This window comes from Juglans regia, chromosome 2, assembly GCF_001411555.2.
Source record: "Juglans regia cultivar Chandler chromosome 2, Walnut 2.0, whole genome shotgun sequence".
NCBI classification, from domain to species: Eukaryota; Viridiplantae; Streptophyta; class Magnoliopsida; order Fagales; family Juglandaceae; genus Juglans; species Juglans regia.
The window spans coordinates 34,785,651-34,800,877 of NC_049902.1; the positions used below are offsets into that span (position 1 = coordinate 34,785,651).

The window sequence follows — 15,227 nt, forward strand, 5'->3', positions numbered from 1 at the left end:
AATATTATGTATTTATTTTTATTTTCTATTAATACTAAGCGTGCTTTATTAGGGAAAAAAAAAAAAGAAACAAAAAGACTTGCAGCGAGAATGCTTTCGTTGATGTTCCAAGCCATTAATTGACGCAACAATTTAAACAGACAGATTATATTTTGTAAACAATTTAAACAGACAGATTATATTTTGTAAACCACAATAATTATTTCTTCAAGACAAAAACAAAACTGATTAAGGACTTTTGAGAACTAAAACATCCGTTCTTTTGAACTTGATAAAACAAACAGGGCCAAGAAGGATCGATGACTCTGGGGACCAAACCTAATTAAGGTTCTGCATTCTGTATGAAGTCAACACAAGTACGGCATTCGCAGTCAGGAAAGCGGCACTTGAGGCAGCCGAAACAGACACAAGAGGGGCAGCCCGGGCATGTCGCAGAACGAGGACAGCCCCTGCAGATTTTACGGCATACCCTCTCTTCTTCATCAGCGCAGGTTATCCTGAACAAACAAGAATAAAAAATGCAGTTATATCAACAGGTCTGACAGTCTATCTAGAACTTCTTAAATGAGATATGTGCATGATGACAACTTTAATAAACAATATTCATGTAACTAAAACGAGATTGTATATTGCCAAAATGGAGAAAAACATATACTTATCATAAGGCCGATCAGCACATCTCCACCTCTCATTGGCCAAGGCATCATGGTATATCCGACGTTCCTCACGATTTCGTAGACGAAATCTGCGCTCCTTATTACATGTTGAACATTTTATGAATTCATCGCGATGAAATTTTCGTTCACGTTTGGAGTTTTTTGAGTCGGTACTGATATTTGAAGCATTTCTGTAGTAATTGAGCAGAACGGTCTTCTGGAGAGAAACCTTCTCGTCGTTAACAATGATCCAAATGTTACGTTTCCAGTTTCTCGTCCCTAATTTCCCGCAATGTTTCAGGAAATTATCAGGAGTTAAAGTCGCTGTTTATCACAATAAATTACATCACATGAGAAGATGCTGACAAGGTTAAATGAATGGAAATAGATAAATTTAAGAGAAATTCTATTTGCAGTCTCCAAGTGGGGACTGTATGTGCAGGCCCCTTATTAAATGAAAAAAAACATCATTTTAGGATGAGCAATGCTAGGTACAGTCCCAACTTGGAGACTGCATGTGCAGGCCTAGGCTATTTTAACTTTAAAATTTTGTAAAATTATAAAATTATCCCTCCTAAAATAATGTTTTCTCTCATTTAAGCATGTGCCTGCACATGCAGTCTCCACTTCAGGACTGCAAATAGAATTTCTCTTTTAGGATGGATAGTTTTTTGTAATTTTAAAAAAATTTAAAAATAAAATTACCTAGGCTTGCATTACAGTCCCCAAATGGGGACTGTATCTAGCATTGCTCTAAATTTAATTATTTAATTTCATAAGTACACACAACATATGTAGAGCCTTGCAAATATATATACTTCACATTATATAGAGATCAAGTGCATCTTACCATTTATCATATAGTTAAATATTATAACAAAAACTCTGCAGTCATTTTGCATACTTGAGTATTTTATTAATGTGATTGGCTGTATTATTATTTTTTTTTTATATATAAAATAACTGTTTTGATTAATGTAAAATGAGTAAAAAATATGCAAAAGTGATTATATGTATAACAGATCTCATATTATAATAATGATCCCAGTCAAAAAAAAGAAAAAAATAGCTGCATTAAGGCGGCCATTATTATATGGCATTCAGGAAATGTGAACAAACAAAAAAATATAAAAAATGACAAAGTTGGAGAAAGTGTCTTGCCTTCTGAGCATTCGGGGTAGCACTTGCAATCGATCATAAAATGACCAGAGACAGAAATCCTAAGCTTTCCGACGAAATCACCGTACTTTTTATTAGTGTATCCGCATTTGACCTCAATAAAATCTGGCCCTCTCTCGAGCTCACTCATGTTGTTCAGCTCTTCATTATCGAACACGATTGCATTCACATCCTCGTCATGCCTATGATCTCCTGTGACTCTCAGTAAGTGTAAGATATATATCAATCTTATAATTAATTTAAATTAATATAAGAAATAGTACTCTAACTATAAAATGATTACACAAAATAAACTCATAAATTGATGTGACTTGATGTGGGTTGTCAGATTGTAAAGTTATTTTTATTATAAAGTAGATCTGACGAATCACATGAAATCATATCAATTTATAAGATTATTTTTGTGTAATTCTTTTGTGACTGTAACACTTATCAATTAATATATATCATGCATGTTACGATTTGTATTATTAAGACATATATGCATGCAACGTACACACACATGGTCAATTAGTGATATATATATATATATATAGTCGGATGCCCTAAAATACTTAAAAAATTAGAACTCTGTTACTCTAGATAAAAAAACTTTATTCAACAATGTGAATTAAAATATCCAACAGTTTTTCAAATGGTTCCAAATTAAAGGATCAACTGTTGAATATATTCATGATTCATTGATTTGCATGGATTGTTGAATCGAACTCTAAATCTTAGTGTTCTTTCAAAGGTTTAGGGGATCTTAATCTATATATATATATATATAAATATATAATATCAATAAATCTATTCATCATCTATTTTATCATCATCCTCTCATCATCACATGATGTGCTATTAGATGATATGTTTATAAATGAATATCAATATGTTTATGTATTCCTAATTCACCATGCGCGCGTTTGTTGCATATCTTAATAATGCAATATTATAGTCAGTATTTTTAATTAATGGTTGATTTTCAACATTATTAATATATACTGTGAACACAAATTGTGGACAACAGTACTTATTTTCATGACTTACAACTCCAAATTGACTTGCAGTAGTTAATGTTCAATGTAGGTACTTAATTTCTGTTTGTAAATTCCCTTCATGCATGCGGCTCATGATTAACTTCCAGCAAGCTGAAAGGAAGATCAGCATGATCAAGGGAACTTACAAAGAGAAATTAGCTAGCTATATTGAACAATATTATAAAGCACTATAAGTCAATTTGGAGCAGTATATGTGATACTCATATTTTAATCTTCCTTGCTAGCTGTTTAACAACAAATTACTGGATTAGATTACTAATTAATCAAGTGACTGGCGGGAATGTTATAGGGAAAAAGGAACAAAAACATTGATAAAAGCTCATAAAATACATCGGCACTTGATCCAGCAAAAAGTGAAAACGTTTTGAAACATGATATTGAGATAAAGAATTTGTGAAATTATTCACATATAATTTCAACATTCATGCGTTAGATCTTGATGATGAACAGCTGATGACAAAAAAAATAAGAATCAATAGAACTATACAAGAATGGAGACTAATTATTACGTACCTTCGGCCATTTTCAGCAAACTTGAGATTCTTCAAAAGAACTGATTGATCCTTCTAGTGTTTTGAAGTTTAGCTTTCAATCGACGTATCGTCCCTCTTCTTAAAAAGAAAATTTTGATCCTTAAATGGTCTAATCTTTCGATTTCTCCTTCTTCTTAATGCTTAAATGAAGAGAGCTAGCTAGATCCTTTTAAATAAGACTAGAAATAAATTCTCACGAACATATCTAGTAAGTACACAAAGGTTTGAACAATTTTCTCGTCTTAATTAGCCAGATTAGACACATTTATTTGGTTTCTTTAGCATGAAATCCAAGTGTTAGAAGAGAATTAAAGGCAATGCAGTTATGCTGCCTCGACTGCATTACACGGGGAGATGAATCGCGCTACGTGGCTGATTTGTATTCATCAAATTAATAATTGCTTGTATAAATATAAATAATGATAAATCAACAAAAAACGAGACAACTTATCATCAACCATTCATTTAAGATGTTGTCTTTCTTTAATGTGTGATGAAATACTTCCAATCACAACCCAAAATAAATGTCATATAAAAATGAGTAAATAAGATTCAAAACTGTCAACAACGCCAGCTTAGGAATTTAAACAAACTTGTTTTTATTGACATAAATAGAAGATGAAATAAATTTGTGTATATCTAGGCCTAATTATTAAGCAATCTGTGAGTTTACATAAAGGTGTTATATCATTAATATTATTTAAGTAACTGATCATTTTTAATGATTTAGTATCCTCATGTGAATCTGTGATAGATTGCGAATACTATATATATAATAATCAAATAATAATTAAATATTATATAATAATAATTTATTTATAGATCAAATAGTGGAGATCATATATATATATAGAACAGAAAAAAAAAAAAAACAAATTTGATTTTAATTATGCAATCTTTGTCTGCCTTTTTAAGGCCTGGTGAGGATGGTACTGGACTTGACTGAGACCATAACATGCTCGCGATCGTGGTCTCCGCCAATCCAGAAGTCATGTCGTTATTCATCGCGTCGGAGTTTAAGTGCCAATGATCAGGTAGAGAGGGTAATTAACATGATTAAAATGGTAGTTTCACTTGGCAAAAAATGGTAGAAACTTGACTGGATATGCATGGCTACTACTGAAATCGTTTTTAAGGAGTTTAATTTTGGGCATACGTTGATATTTTGCATCATAAGTACAGAAAATTTTGAGCTCTCAAACTTCCTTTATCTTGCACTTATGCTTCATTAAAAAAAAAAAAACAGAGAAGGATGACTAGTATACTAGGCAAAATTCTTCGTGAAATACATGTTCTTAAGAATATAATGTAAAATAATTAAATCTATATTTTCCCATCAGCTTAAACTTTTGAAACAATTAATTTTACATGATATCATAAATGAGTTCCTAAGTTGGGCATTTAATTAAATATTTGAAGTGTTGTGTTGCGCCCCATTTGTTGAGGTAAGCCTTTCTTGATTTCACAGGCACATGTGCGGCAGTCAGAGTCCATAGGGGCACTTGAGGCAGCCGAAACAGACACAATATCGGACGTTGCTCACGATTTCGAAGACGAAACGTCATGCGCTCCTTATTACATGTTGAACATTTTATGAATTCATCGCGATGAAATTTTCGTTCACGTTCGGAGCTTTTTGAGTCAGTACTACAGATATTCATATATATTTGATGCATTTTTGTAGTACTGGGGTAGACCGATCTTGATCTGGAGAGCAACCTTTTCGTCGTTTACGATGACCCAAATGTTGCGTTTCCAACTTCTCGTCCCTTCATTCCCGCAATGTTTTAGGAAATTATCAGGAGTCAAAGTCGCTGGTCATCACAATAAGCTAATGAATATATATACATTTATAAATACACACACACACACATATATATATAGCGCAAAGCCTTACAAAGGCTTCAAATTATGTAGAGAACTGCATGCATCTTACCGTTCATGATCATGATATTATAATCAATATTAACCCACTCAAAAAAAAAGCATTGAGACCATTGCCATTCTGGAAAATATAAACAAATAAATATAAAATTAAGTGACAAATTTGGAGAAAGAAACTTGCCTTCCGGACAGTTGGGGTTGGACTCGATCCCAAGCTGCGATCACAACATGGCCACAGGTAGAAATCCTAAGCCTTCCGGTGAAATCACCGTACTTTCTGTTGGTGCAGTCGCATTTGACCTCAAGAAATCTTGGTCCTCTATCAAGCTCACTCATGTCGTTTAGTTCTTCCTCGTTTAACATGATCGCATTCGTCTCCTCATCATGATCCCTAACTCCTGTGACTGTGTTGATGAGTTATATTCACACAGAAGACGATTTAAACCTTTCACCAATAATATGTGCATGTGTGTGTAAGGCTAAAAAGAACAAAAGCCAAAAAAAAAAAAAAAAAACAAGGCGAATAAGTAAGAAATGGTGATATATTTTGATTATTAGATCCATATTACACAGACACAGACACACACACACACACATATATACTATACTCATGTGAGTCGTCTAGCTCAGAGTAGTTAGGGATGCGAATGCGAATGCAAGCATGTTCACTTGGAAAAAACTGAACGACATGAGTGAGCTTGAGAGAGGGCTAGGCTTTCTCGAGGTCAAATGCTTGTGCACTAACAAAAAGTACTACGGGGAACTCACCTGAAGGATTAGGATTTCTGTAATCTAAACCCTAGAGCTAGCAGCTGGCTCTTTCAAAAGCTTATAAGATCAGGGATCCTAATCTTTTATTTCAGTACTGCTAATGTGTGTTGCAGGCATTGCTAACGCAATACCATGGTATTTATAAGAGTCTCAACATAATTGTAGACTACACTTACGGTAAGTTACAGCTTCAAATTGACAGCTTGCATGCATGCACTACTTAATTAATTTATCTCTGTAATGTCCATATGTGAATGGGGCTCATGATCATGATTAGCTTTCCTTCGTATCTCTTCTTTATTGCTGGATTACAACTCATTAATTATGAAACCTTTTGAGTAAAGAAATTAATGAGAAAGAAGAAGACAATGAATATTTGCTCTGTATGAGCTCAATCTTTAATCTTCCCCGATGTTCAACATCCAACAGAATCAAACTAATTATTATGTTCAGACTATAACCTACATCACTTTTAATTGATTACCATGCATGAATGCATATGACCAAATGACCGTGTTATAGAAAAAAAGAAAAATGATAGTTGCAGTCGTGAGTGTGCAAGTATCGCGTAATCACTTTGAAAAAAATGAATAAATACGGGACTCAAATGAAAAAAAAAATTAATTTTTTAAAAGTAGACTTTACTATTTTTTAAAGTGACTGCACGGCGTTTGCACATTCCACGACTGTATATAGCATTACTCAAGAAAAAAATAGCAAATAACTTGAGATTTGAACAATAAAAACTAGAGTCCTAAATTCCGTTTAGTGATTGTTTCAGTTTAACTAACTAGCCACTAAAACGAAATATTTTGGTATCAATATGAACTAATATTGTACTCATTTTTTTTATATAATCGGTATATATGACTATCTACATGTATGTTGGCATAAAGTTCATTATATTAAAAGTGAAAAATTAAAAGATTATCTTCACATGCCGATTGACGAGAATTGACGAATGCTTTCTTGTTGCTTCCCTAATATAAAATTGTGATCTTGATCAACCATGTTGCTTCGATTTTTGACGCCTAGGTTTGGATTTATGTACCCACCAGGTGTTAGATTGTAACTACGGTTTTCCTCATTTGCAAGTGAGGGAAATTAATAAACTTGGGGTACCGTCCTCTTCTTAGAAACCATGCTACTTTAAAATACCTGAATTACAGGCGCATTTTCCTTTTTAGCAAAGATTGACAAAATCTCATAAACTACATTGAGCACTTGATCTAGCAAAAAGTAAATACAATTTGAAACATGATATAATTGAGATAGTGATCTTGAACTAGTGATGAGAAAAAGGAACAAAACAAAACGATTGGAGACATACCTTTGGCCACTTTAAGCAAAATTGGTCTGCTTCCAAATAACTCCTTGTGTTGTTTTTGAAGTTCAATGGCCTAATTACCTACCAATTTCTCCTTCTAAATGCGAGTGAAGAGAGTTAAGTCCTTGCAAATATATTTGATAAATCTTCAAAGTTTTGAACAACTTTCTCCTCTCAATTAGCCATAACTAAGAAGCATTTATTTATATTTTAAAGCATAAAATGCAAGTGTTAGAAGTAAACCATGGATGGTAATATAATTACGCTTCTTCGACTGCATTACTTGGGGAGATGAGTCGCACTATAGGGGTGCTATCCATACTCATGGATGAAGGTGCCCTTGTCCCGCCCCTTGCCTCCACATGGGCAGGGAGACAATTTGAGCCCTCGAACCTTGGCACCGCTCCCTGTAGGAGGGTGCCCCCATTTAGATGCTCGGGGCGGATTGGTTCCCATGATTGTTTATCCCATCTCGCCCACCGCCCACCTAGGGCAAAAAACAAAAACAAAAAATCCAAAACCAATAGAAAACAACAACAAATCCATAGAATCATAAATCCATCCCTAAAATCCATCATTCAACAGTTAAAAACACAAATTGAAAAAAATAGACTCAAAAAAGATTGCAAGCTCTTACAAGACCATGGCCACAAATGGTTGTGGGTCTCTTCACAAACACACGACTATTCGTTGTCTCAGACCCACTGCCACCCTATGGCCCGTGGGTGTCTTGCAGTCACAGACTCACAAACTTTAGCCTTCAGGCTTCAAGAAGAAAAAGTGGAGGAGAATAAGAACAGGACATGAGACTCAGAGAGAACGACATATGGAGAGAGAGAAGAGAGGAGAGGAGAGAACGACAAAAGGAGAGAGAGAGCGAGAGAGAGAGAGAGGAGAGCATTCTAGAATTAGGGTTTCGTTTTCTTTATATAGTACTTAACTAAATTTCAAAACTATGTCAACATCATTTTATTAATGAAAATAGTTTTTCTTTTTTTAATATATATATATATATATATATATGTGTGGGTAGGCCTAGGCCTTGTCCTCGCATGGGTGTTCTGGTTAGGGCGGAGGCTTGCACCCCGCCCTGGCCACCCAAACCGAGGCCAGCCAATGGAGATGGTGGACGTGTGGTAGGGCACCGCCGCACACCCCTATGACTCTATGTGACTGATTTGTATTTATCAAAATGGTCGTTTATGTAAATATAAAAATGATAAATCAATGAAAACGAAGACAACTTATCTTCAATTTCATTTACGGAAGATGTCCTATATTGTGATCAAATATTAATTCAATAACTACCTAAAATAAATGTTAAGCAGAAATGAGCAATTAATATTCAAAACTGTCAAAAACTGAAACCTTGGAAATTATTATTATTTTGTTGACATTGATTAGAAGGACGAAATAATTGTATGTATATATGGAATAGTTATAAAGTAAATCTGGAGTATTTGATAAAGATGATAGAAGGTGGCATAGCATAACTATTGATTTTTAATTATATAATATTCTGTGATATTAGATTGAGAATACTTTATATATACTGCAGAATTGCTTAATAATTACCAGTTCCTCAAAAGAGTGGATATAAATACAAAATTTAAAATAATAGAAAAACAAGATTGAATTTAATTAATGGGCTAGCTATGCTCTTAGAACTTAGCACAGACCTCAGTTGGATTCACATTTGAGCGTGAGCCCATATTTTCTGGGTCGATTTTAAGGGGATCTTATTTTGGTGACAAAATCAGTGCTTGCTCAAGTTGAGAGGCCTAAAGACTGGAGACGTCCCTTTCAATTGCTCGAAAATGCGGGTCTTATCCTGCGCCTCTCCTGCGTATCCGACGCACTCTCTTCGAGCTTCCAGACCCATAACTACAGTTCGTTCAAGCTCTCGAGTCCTAGTCTCCGTCAGCAGCCGTAATAATCATAAAGATCTTCATCTTCAGGACCATCCCTTTGTACCGGAGGTGAAATTGCTTCAGCTCGTGTTGCTTTCAGAAACCCATAATTTTAAAGTTGCTTAATGCTGCGTTGGGTGCTAATACCTAGATTTTTTTCATTCTTCTGCAATGCAGGTCGTAAAAGCAGTGGACTCCTTGTACTCGGAGTTCAGAGCCGTTGATAATTTGGTGGCCCGCAATACTGCCCGTGTTCTGAAAGCTTTCCAGAATGCTCGAGTTGGGTCTCATGTAAGTTTGTGCTTCATTTAGGTATCGATATTACATGGATACTTGGATGCCAATTTGGTGCCAGGTACTTCCCTCGTTCTTAAGGTTTCTTATACGTTCCCTGCTGTGGGAAAACACTTGGATTATCCGTATTTTGATATCTCTAGTGAGGGAACATTTTCTGGTCGAGGATCTGTTTTTCAAGCCTGGGGAAATTAGAAAGATAACATGTTTCCAGTTTGAACGTATATTAACTGCATGCAATCAGATTTCAATAAGTTACCACTTCAATTTAATGGATATCAATCGTCATGCTCATAAATTTTTCTTTTTTCAATTTTCTGCCTCTAATAATTGTTGGCACTCCTGCATTCATTTTCTAACTTTGAGAGTTAAAAACAAACAGGGAAAAGGCTACATTTCTATTCTCTAACGCCTATAAACACTAAAGTCAGGCAGTTATGATCTTCAGTACTAATTTCCAGGAAATATACTTGTTCACTATTTAATCAGCACTTCGGCGGATGCACTGGCTATGGCCATGAAGAAGCTGGGGGACGGGAAGCACTTGACCAAGCTTTTGCAGAAATTGTTGGTGCCGAATCCGCAATAGTCCGCTCACAGGTTTGTGACATATTGTCGTTCTGAGCTTTAATTACAAGTAGTTCGGTTCATTTTTTAAGTCCCCATTCCTCTATTATCAGTTTTTTTCAGGTACTCATGCGATCACTTGTGCTTTGTTTGCTCTTTTAAGGCCAGGAGATGAGGTGAGCCATTATTTTGACTTTATCCACACTTTCACTCTATTGAAAACTTGTTTCTGGTTTGAACTAACATCATCGTCAGCTTTTGGCAGTTGCCGGTGCTCCCTATGACACATTGGAAGAAGTTATTGGAAAGAGAGACTCCCAGGGACTAGGTTCCCTGAAAGATTTTGGAGTGAACTACCGAGAAGTTCCGGTATGTTTCTATTATAAAAGCAAAATTAGTAGAATATTTCCTTGTGATTGTCAACTGTCTTATAATATTTCAGCTTGCCGATGATGGTGGGCTTGACTGGGATGCACTTGTGTGTGCTGTGAAACCTCAAACAAGATGTGCACTCATCCAGAGGTCATGCGGTTATTCATGGCGTCAGAGTTTAAGTGTAAATCAAATAGAGAGGGCAATCAAGATGATTAAGGTGAGCCTTCAGATGTGCAAAACGAATCATTTGAGCCATATTATATTGGGAGTCTGTCTGTAAAAGTGGGGTCAATGCAACAATGAAACCCATCAGGGTTTGAGATATGGTGGATGCATTATCTTCTTGCTTTAATAATGTCCCTTGGCAGAAATGGTAGAAACTTGATTGGATATGGCTACTACTGAAACCTTGAATTAAGCTGGTATTACTCCAAATTAAATGTCTCAATGGGTTTTGACCAAATATTATGCTCAATTTAATGGTTTTGTGCTTGGGAATTTAAAGTTTAGGAGGAAATGCTGCCCGCCCCAACATCCTCACCCCCAAAGATGAGAGTTACTAGGACATCATCTGTAGTTGTTTTGAGATGGTGAAATTCACTGCTTGTAGTAGGCGTTAAATGTTAACAATTTCTTCGATCTGGCATATAACTTCTATACTATTGATATTTTCACCCTGTTCTTGCCCCCCCGGCATTTCTACAAATACAGATGCAGAATCCTAATTGCTTGGTGATGGTGGATAATTGCTATGGTGAATTTGTGGAAAGCATTGAACCTCCAATGGTGGTATGTGAGATATCTTTCACACTTGGTTCTTTATAAGGGTAATGTAATATTTTCAATGTCTGGCCAGGGTGCAGATTTGATTGCAGGCAGTTTAATAAAAAATCCTGGCGGAACCATTGCACCATGTGGTGGATATGTTGCAGGAAGAGAAAGATGGGTGAAAGCAGCTGCTGCTCGCCTCTCTGCACCAGGGCTTGGGGTTGATTGTGGTTCAACTCCTGGTGATATTATGCGAGCTTTTTTCCAGGGGTTGTTCCTTTCACCTCAAATGGTTGGTGAAGCAATCAAGGTACTGGCTACTTCTTTATTTGATTTCACGTTTTTTTCGTTTCCTCTATGCAGCAGTGAATTATTTGTCTTCTGTAATTAAGGGGACTTTCCTGCTCGCTGAAGTTATGGCATCTAAAGGGTACAAGGTGCAGCCGCTTCCTCATGTCCAACGCCATGATGTAGTGCAGGTTTGTCTTACTACATGCATTTTATGTTCTTTGCAAACAACCTTCAGAATAAGATATGTTGAGATGATAAGGTAAGGTCCCCCAGTGCCTTGAATAATGATCGTGGGTTGGCTTGGGTGAAAGTTGTTCCACATGCACCCAGCAATGAGTTCTATAAAACAATTGGTACTCATAATGAATCTAAGTGGATAATTTAATTGACTCCATAGTTCTGATTAGCCCATAAAATAATAACACTTGTGAAAATATTTGAAGTTGTTCATTCACTCTGTAATGGCAGGCTGTACAGCTAGGGAGCCGTGAGCGTCTCCTTGCTTTCTGTGAGGCTGTTCAGAGAAGCTCCCCAGTTGCCTCGTTTACAAGACCAGTTGCAGGCACAACTCCTGGATATGCATCTGAGGTCTGGCGATATTAAGTTTTGCATTCAATTGTGTTAATGTCTCATGTGTTCATTTTGTCAAATTCCCTCTTGCAAGATCTCAGTTGCAGCTTCAGTGAGTGCAAGAGCTGCCTCTAAAATATATTGTGGAAAGTGCACTGGAGTATTATAATTTATGTCACACGTCTTAAGCTCCTTTTAAGCTTTTATTGGCATCAAGTGCTTTCAATGCAATTCGCATAAAGGAGGCACCTTAGAGTTATTCATGTACAATTACATAGTTGGCCCAGCCACATAAATGTAGGAATATGATGGTGTAAATGGTAATTTGGACCTGCAGTTCTATGCAGACATTAGTCAAGAAATTGCAAGTCCCAACTTTTGACTTATTACATCACGTTACGACTTCTAAGAAAATATGGTGAATGATTCATAAATTGAATGAAGATTCACATATCTTAGCAGCTCAACCATGTTAATTTCTTAAACAAAATATCTGTGAAAAGTGGTGCCAATTCTCCAATCAACAGGTTATCGTTTGAGATGATTTATTTATTTTTATTTTTATTGGGTGCATGTGATTTAGGTTTTAAGACTTATCAACCGATAATTCTGACCAAAAAGAGAAAAAAAAAGGGTTTCTAGAGTTCCTCAAATCTACAAAGATGTTTATTAAACCTTGTTGAGGTAACTTGACACGAAGTCTTTATTATTTTTCAGGTGATCTTTGCTGATGGAACCTTCATTGATGGGAGTACCAGTGAGCTCTCATGCGATGGACCATTAAGAGAGCCTTTTGCTGTATACTGCCAGGCGAGTGCTTGTTTCTTGTTGATTCTTTTTCCAGCCAATGTTTCTTGCATGCTTGCTTATGCTGGTATTTTTATGAGAGGGGAGATGACTTTGTGTCATCCGATAGTGGCCGTGGAAAACTCTCCATGCATGTAGCATTATTCTTTACTGAATTGTTCTTGTATACTAAACTTTTTGCGTGATTTCCAATGCAGGGTGGCACACATTGGACCCAGTGGGGACTAGTTCTTGAAGAGGTTTTAAAATACATATAAGCTAAAATCCATTTTGGGTTATGAGGATACACAAGGTGTTGCGATAACAATCTTCCAGCGACTCTTTTTTCACCTGTTAGCAAGCAGTTGAGTTGAACTGTCAGTTGTGCCACTCCCAACATTGGCAGAACTGTTGAATTTTCAGGAGGAGGGAGCATCTACTTCAAGGCAAACCTTACGACCAAAGCGATAATAGAATTCATTATATTTTTTCCTCCGTGCACAGAATGCAGTTTCTCGTGCCACATGCTGACTAAAGCCGTGAAGAAGGCCTTTGTTTTGGGGCAAGCTGTGAAGGGAGCCGTTATTTCACTTATATATAAAGAGTTAAGAGCCCTGCTTGAGGAGGCATGCATTTTTTCCCCCATAACAATCTCTCTTTATTTATCAGTTTTGATTCAAGTCAACTCCGGTCGCCTTTAAACTTGAGAACGGTGGTATACTTACAGAGAATATAGAACTGAAATTCTCACAAGTTATCCCTGAATTATCTTCATACGTTCGTTATTGCTAGTTTGGTGTGCATTCATTCCGATCGTAACATTTGCCTTCGACTGAGTTATATCTTATCTGAGCTTGAAGCCATGCATGCAAATTAAGGACTGTGAGCTAGCAGTTTTCTCTCGCCTTCTCTCTAGAAAGAGAAGCTCTTCTTTCTCTCTAGAAAGTCCAAGTCCAAATCACTCTGAGTGCCCCTACCCGAGAGGAGGGTGAGAGCTGTGATATGTTTTTCACCCTCCTCTCCATTTTCATTTCCTTTCCACTATCACTGTGTGAATATGCTTCTATGGCAGTGTTTTTTTCTCTCCTCCCCTCCACCGGTTCGGTTTTCGTCAGATCTATTGCACTACAGCCATCATTAGTCAACACATACCTCATCACGCAACCCTATTGCAGCTGATCTCCTAGGACGATGCGGAACTGCGCCAAAAATATCGGCGTGTGACCCTCACGCGCGACTTGCTTTAGCGCGTGGTTTTCACACACCGTCACGCCCCGATAACTCCACTGGCTACATGCGCAGTACTAACAGATTCTCCACCTCACTATCTTTCAGATTTGCCCCACTTCACCTCCCAACCATCGGCACGTGACCACCACGCGCCACCACAGAGGCGCAGTAAGACAGATGATTTGTCGCAGATCAATTCATCCAGTGTCAATCTTTCTACTATGTTATCTTTTTCCCAATCGATGATCTTGAGAAAGAGACTGCAGATCTCTCCAAAAAATATCTCAAGACAACAAATTGCAGTACACCCACAGCTTACACTGTCTCTAGCGATGGTTTACTTAAAAATTATTTTTTAAGATGACGCCCTCTTTGTAGGGCATGGGTGGAGACCAAAAAATTGTATTGGGGTGTTTCTTGGAAAATCCTACCCTCCTTATGTATCATCTTTTTATTTTTTAATAAAATATGCTTGCTTTAAAAAAAAAAAAAAAGTTATATCTTATCTTAACTGTACCATAAACTACGACGAGCTATGCTACGGACAACTGCCACTGCATAAACGGGGTGTAACATGGCCTACCACGTCAGCGTTTGCATGCTGGTTGTCCCATTGCCGATTGCATCCAGTGTTTTTCTGTAGAAAAATTCTATTCTTAAGCTTCATACATCAAACACCATCATTTTTATGATTTTTTTAATTTTATTCTCTTATTAAATATGTGGTATATGAATTATAAATAAAATAATTCAATTATTTTAAGAATAATAAAACAAAAAAAAACTTTAAAAAAATAAAAAAAATAAAAAAAATTATGGTGTGTGGTGTATGAGCTTATGAATAGCAATGCTCTTTTCTGTAAGAGCGCATGTAGGAATAGAAAGACGCGACGAGGAAAAAAGAGAAAAAAAATTGAAAACAATGAAATAAATAAAATCTAAAATGCGGTGAGCGTGGATCGAACACGCGACCTTCAGATCTTCAGTCTGACGCTCTCCCAACTGAGCTATCCCCGCTTGTCTTATTACCTCTCCTCTCAGTAATG

The 15,227-nt window shown here is 36.4% G+C and overlaps 3 protein-coding genes and 1 non-coding gene across 5 annotated transcripts; 1 reads left to right on the forward strand and 3 right to left on the reverse strand.

The window, feature by feature from the left end:
- Positions 1 to 301: 301 nt before the first annotated feature.
- LOC109013521 (protein ULTRAPETALA 2-like) lies at positions 302 to 3,398 on the reverse strand. Its single transcript, XM_018995645.2, has 4 exons — positions 3,389 to 3,398; positions 1,818 to 2,027; positions 656 to 980; positions 302 to 497 (listed from the first exon to the last, which is right to left on the reverse strand). The coding sequence occupies exons 1-4, from the start codon at positions 3,396 to 3,398 to the stop codon at positions 323 to 325; spliced, it is 720 nt and encodes a 239-aa protein (XP_018851190.1). The 3' UTR covers positions 302 to 322.
- A 1,357-nt stretch (positions 3,399 to 4,755) lies between these two features.
- LOC109013526 (protein ULTRAPETALA 1-like) lies at positions 4,756 to 7,478 on the reverse strand. Its single transcript, XM_018995659.1, has 3 exons — positions 7,394 to 7,478; positions 5,474 to 5,696; positions 4,756 to 5,139 (listed from the first exon to the last, which is right to left on the reverse strand). The coding sequence occupies exons 2-3, from the start codon at positions 5,653 to 5,655 to the stop codon at positions 4,797 to 4,799; spliced, it is 525 nt and encodes a 174-aa protein (XP_018851204.1). The 5' UTR covers positions 5,656 to 5,696; positions 7,394 to 7,478; the 3' UTR covers positions 4,756 to 4,796.
- Positions 7,479 to 9,134: 1,656 nt separating this feature from the next.
- Positions 9,135 to 13,704, forward strand: LOC109013793 (uncharacterized protein YnbB-like). Of its 2 annotated transcripts, none has more exons than XM_018996005.2 (12): positions 9,135 to 9,369; positions 9,478 to 9,591; positions 10,084 to 10,194; positions 10,275 to 10,337; positions 10,417 to 10,530; positions 10,604 to 10,753; positions 11,248 to 11,325; positions 11,393 to 11,614; positions 11,697 to 11,783; positions 12,064 to 12,183; positions 12,883 to 12,975; positions 13,170 to 13,704. In XM_018996005.2, the coding sequence occupies exons 1-12, from the start codon at positions 9,208 to 9,210 to the stop codon at positions 13,227 to 13,229; spliced, it is 1,374 nt and encodes a 457-aa protein (XP_018851550.1). In that variant the 5' UTR covers positions 9,135 to 9,207; the 3' UTR covers positions 13,230 to 13,704. The 2 variants fall into 2 exon arrangements, with proteins under 2 accessions (XP_018851550.1, XP_018851558.1); XM_018996013.2 differs by having other exon boundaries at positions 9,255 to 9,369; positions 10,056 to 10,194.
- Positions 13,705 to 15,125: 1,421 nt separating this feature from the next.
- On the reverse strand, positions 15,126 to 15,198 carry TRNAF-GAA. Its single transcript has one exon. It is a non-coding gene; the product is annotated as a tRNA-Phe (tRNA).
- Positions 15,199 to 15,227: the final 29 nt, after the last annotated feature.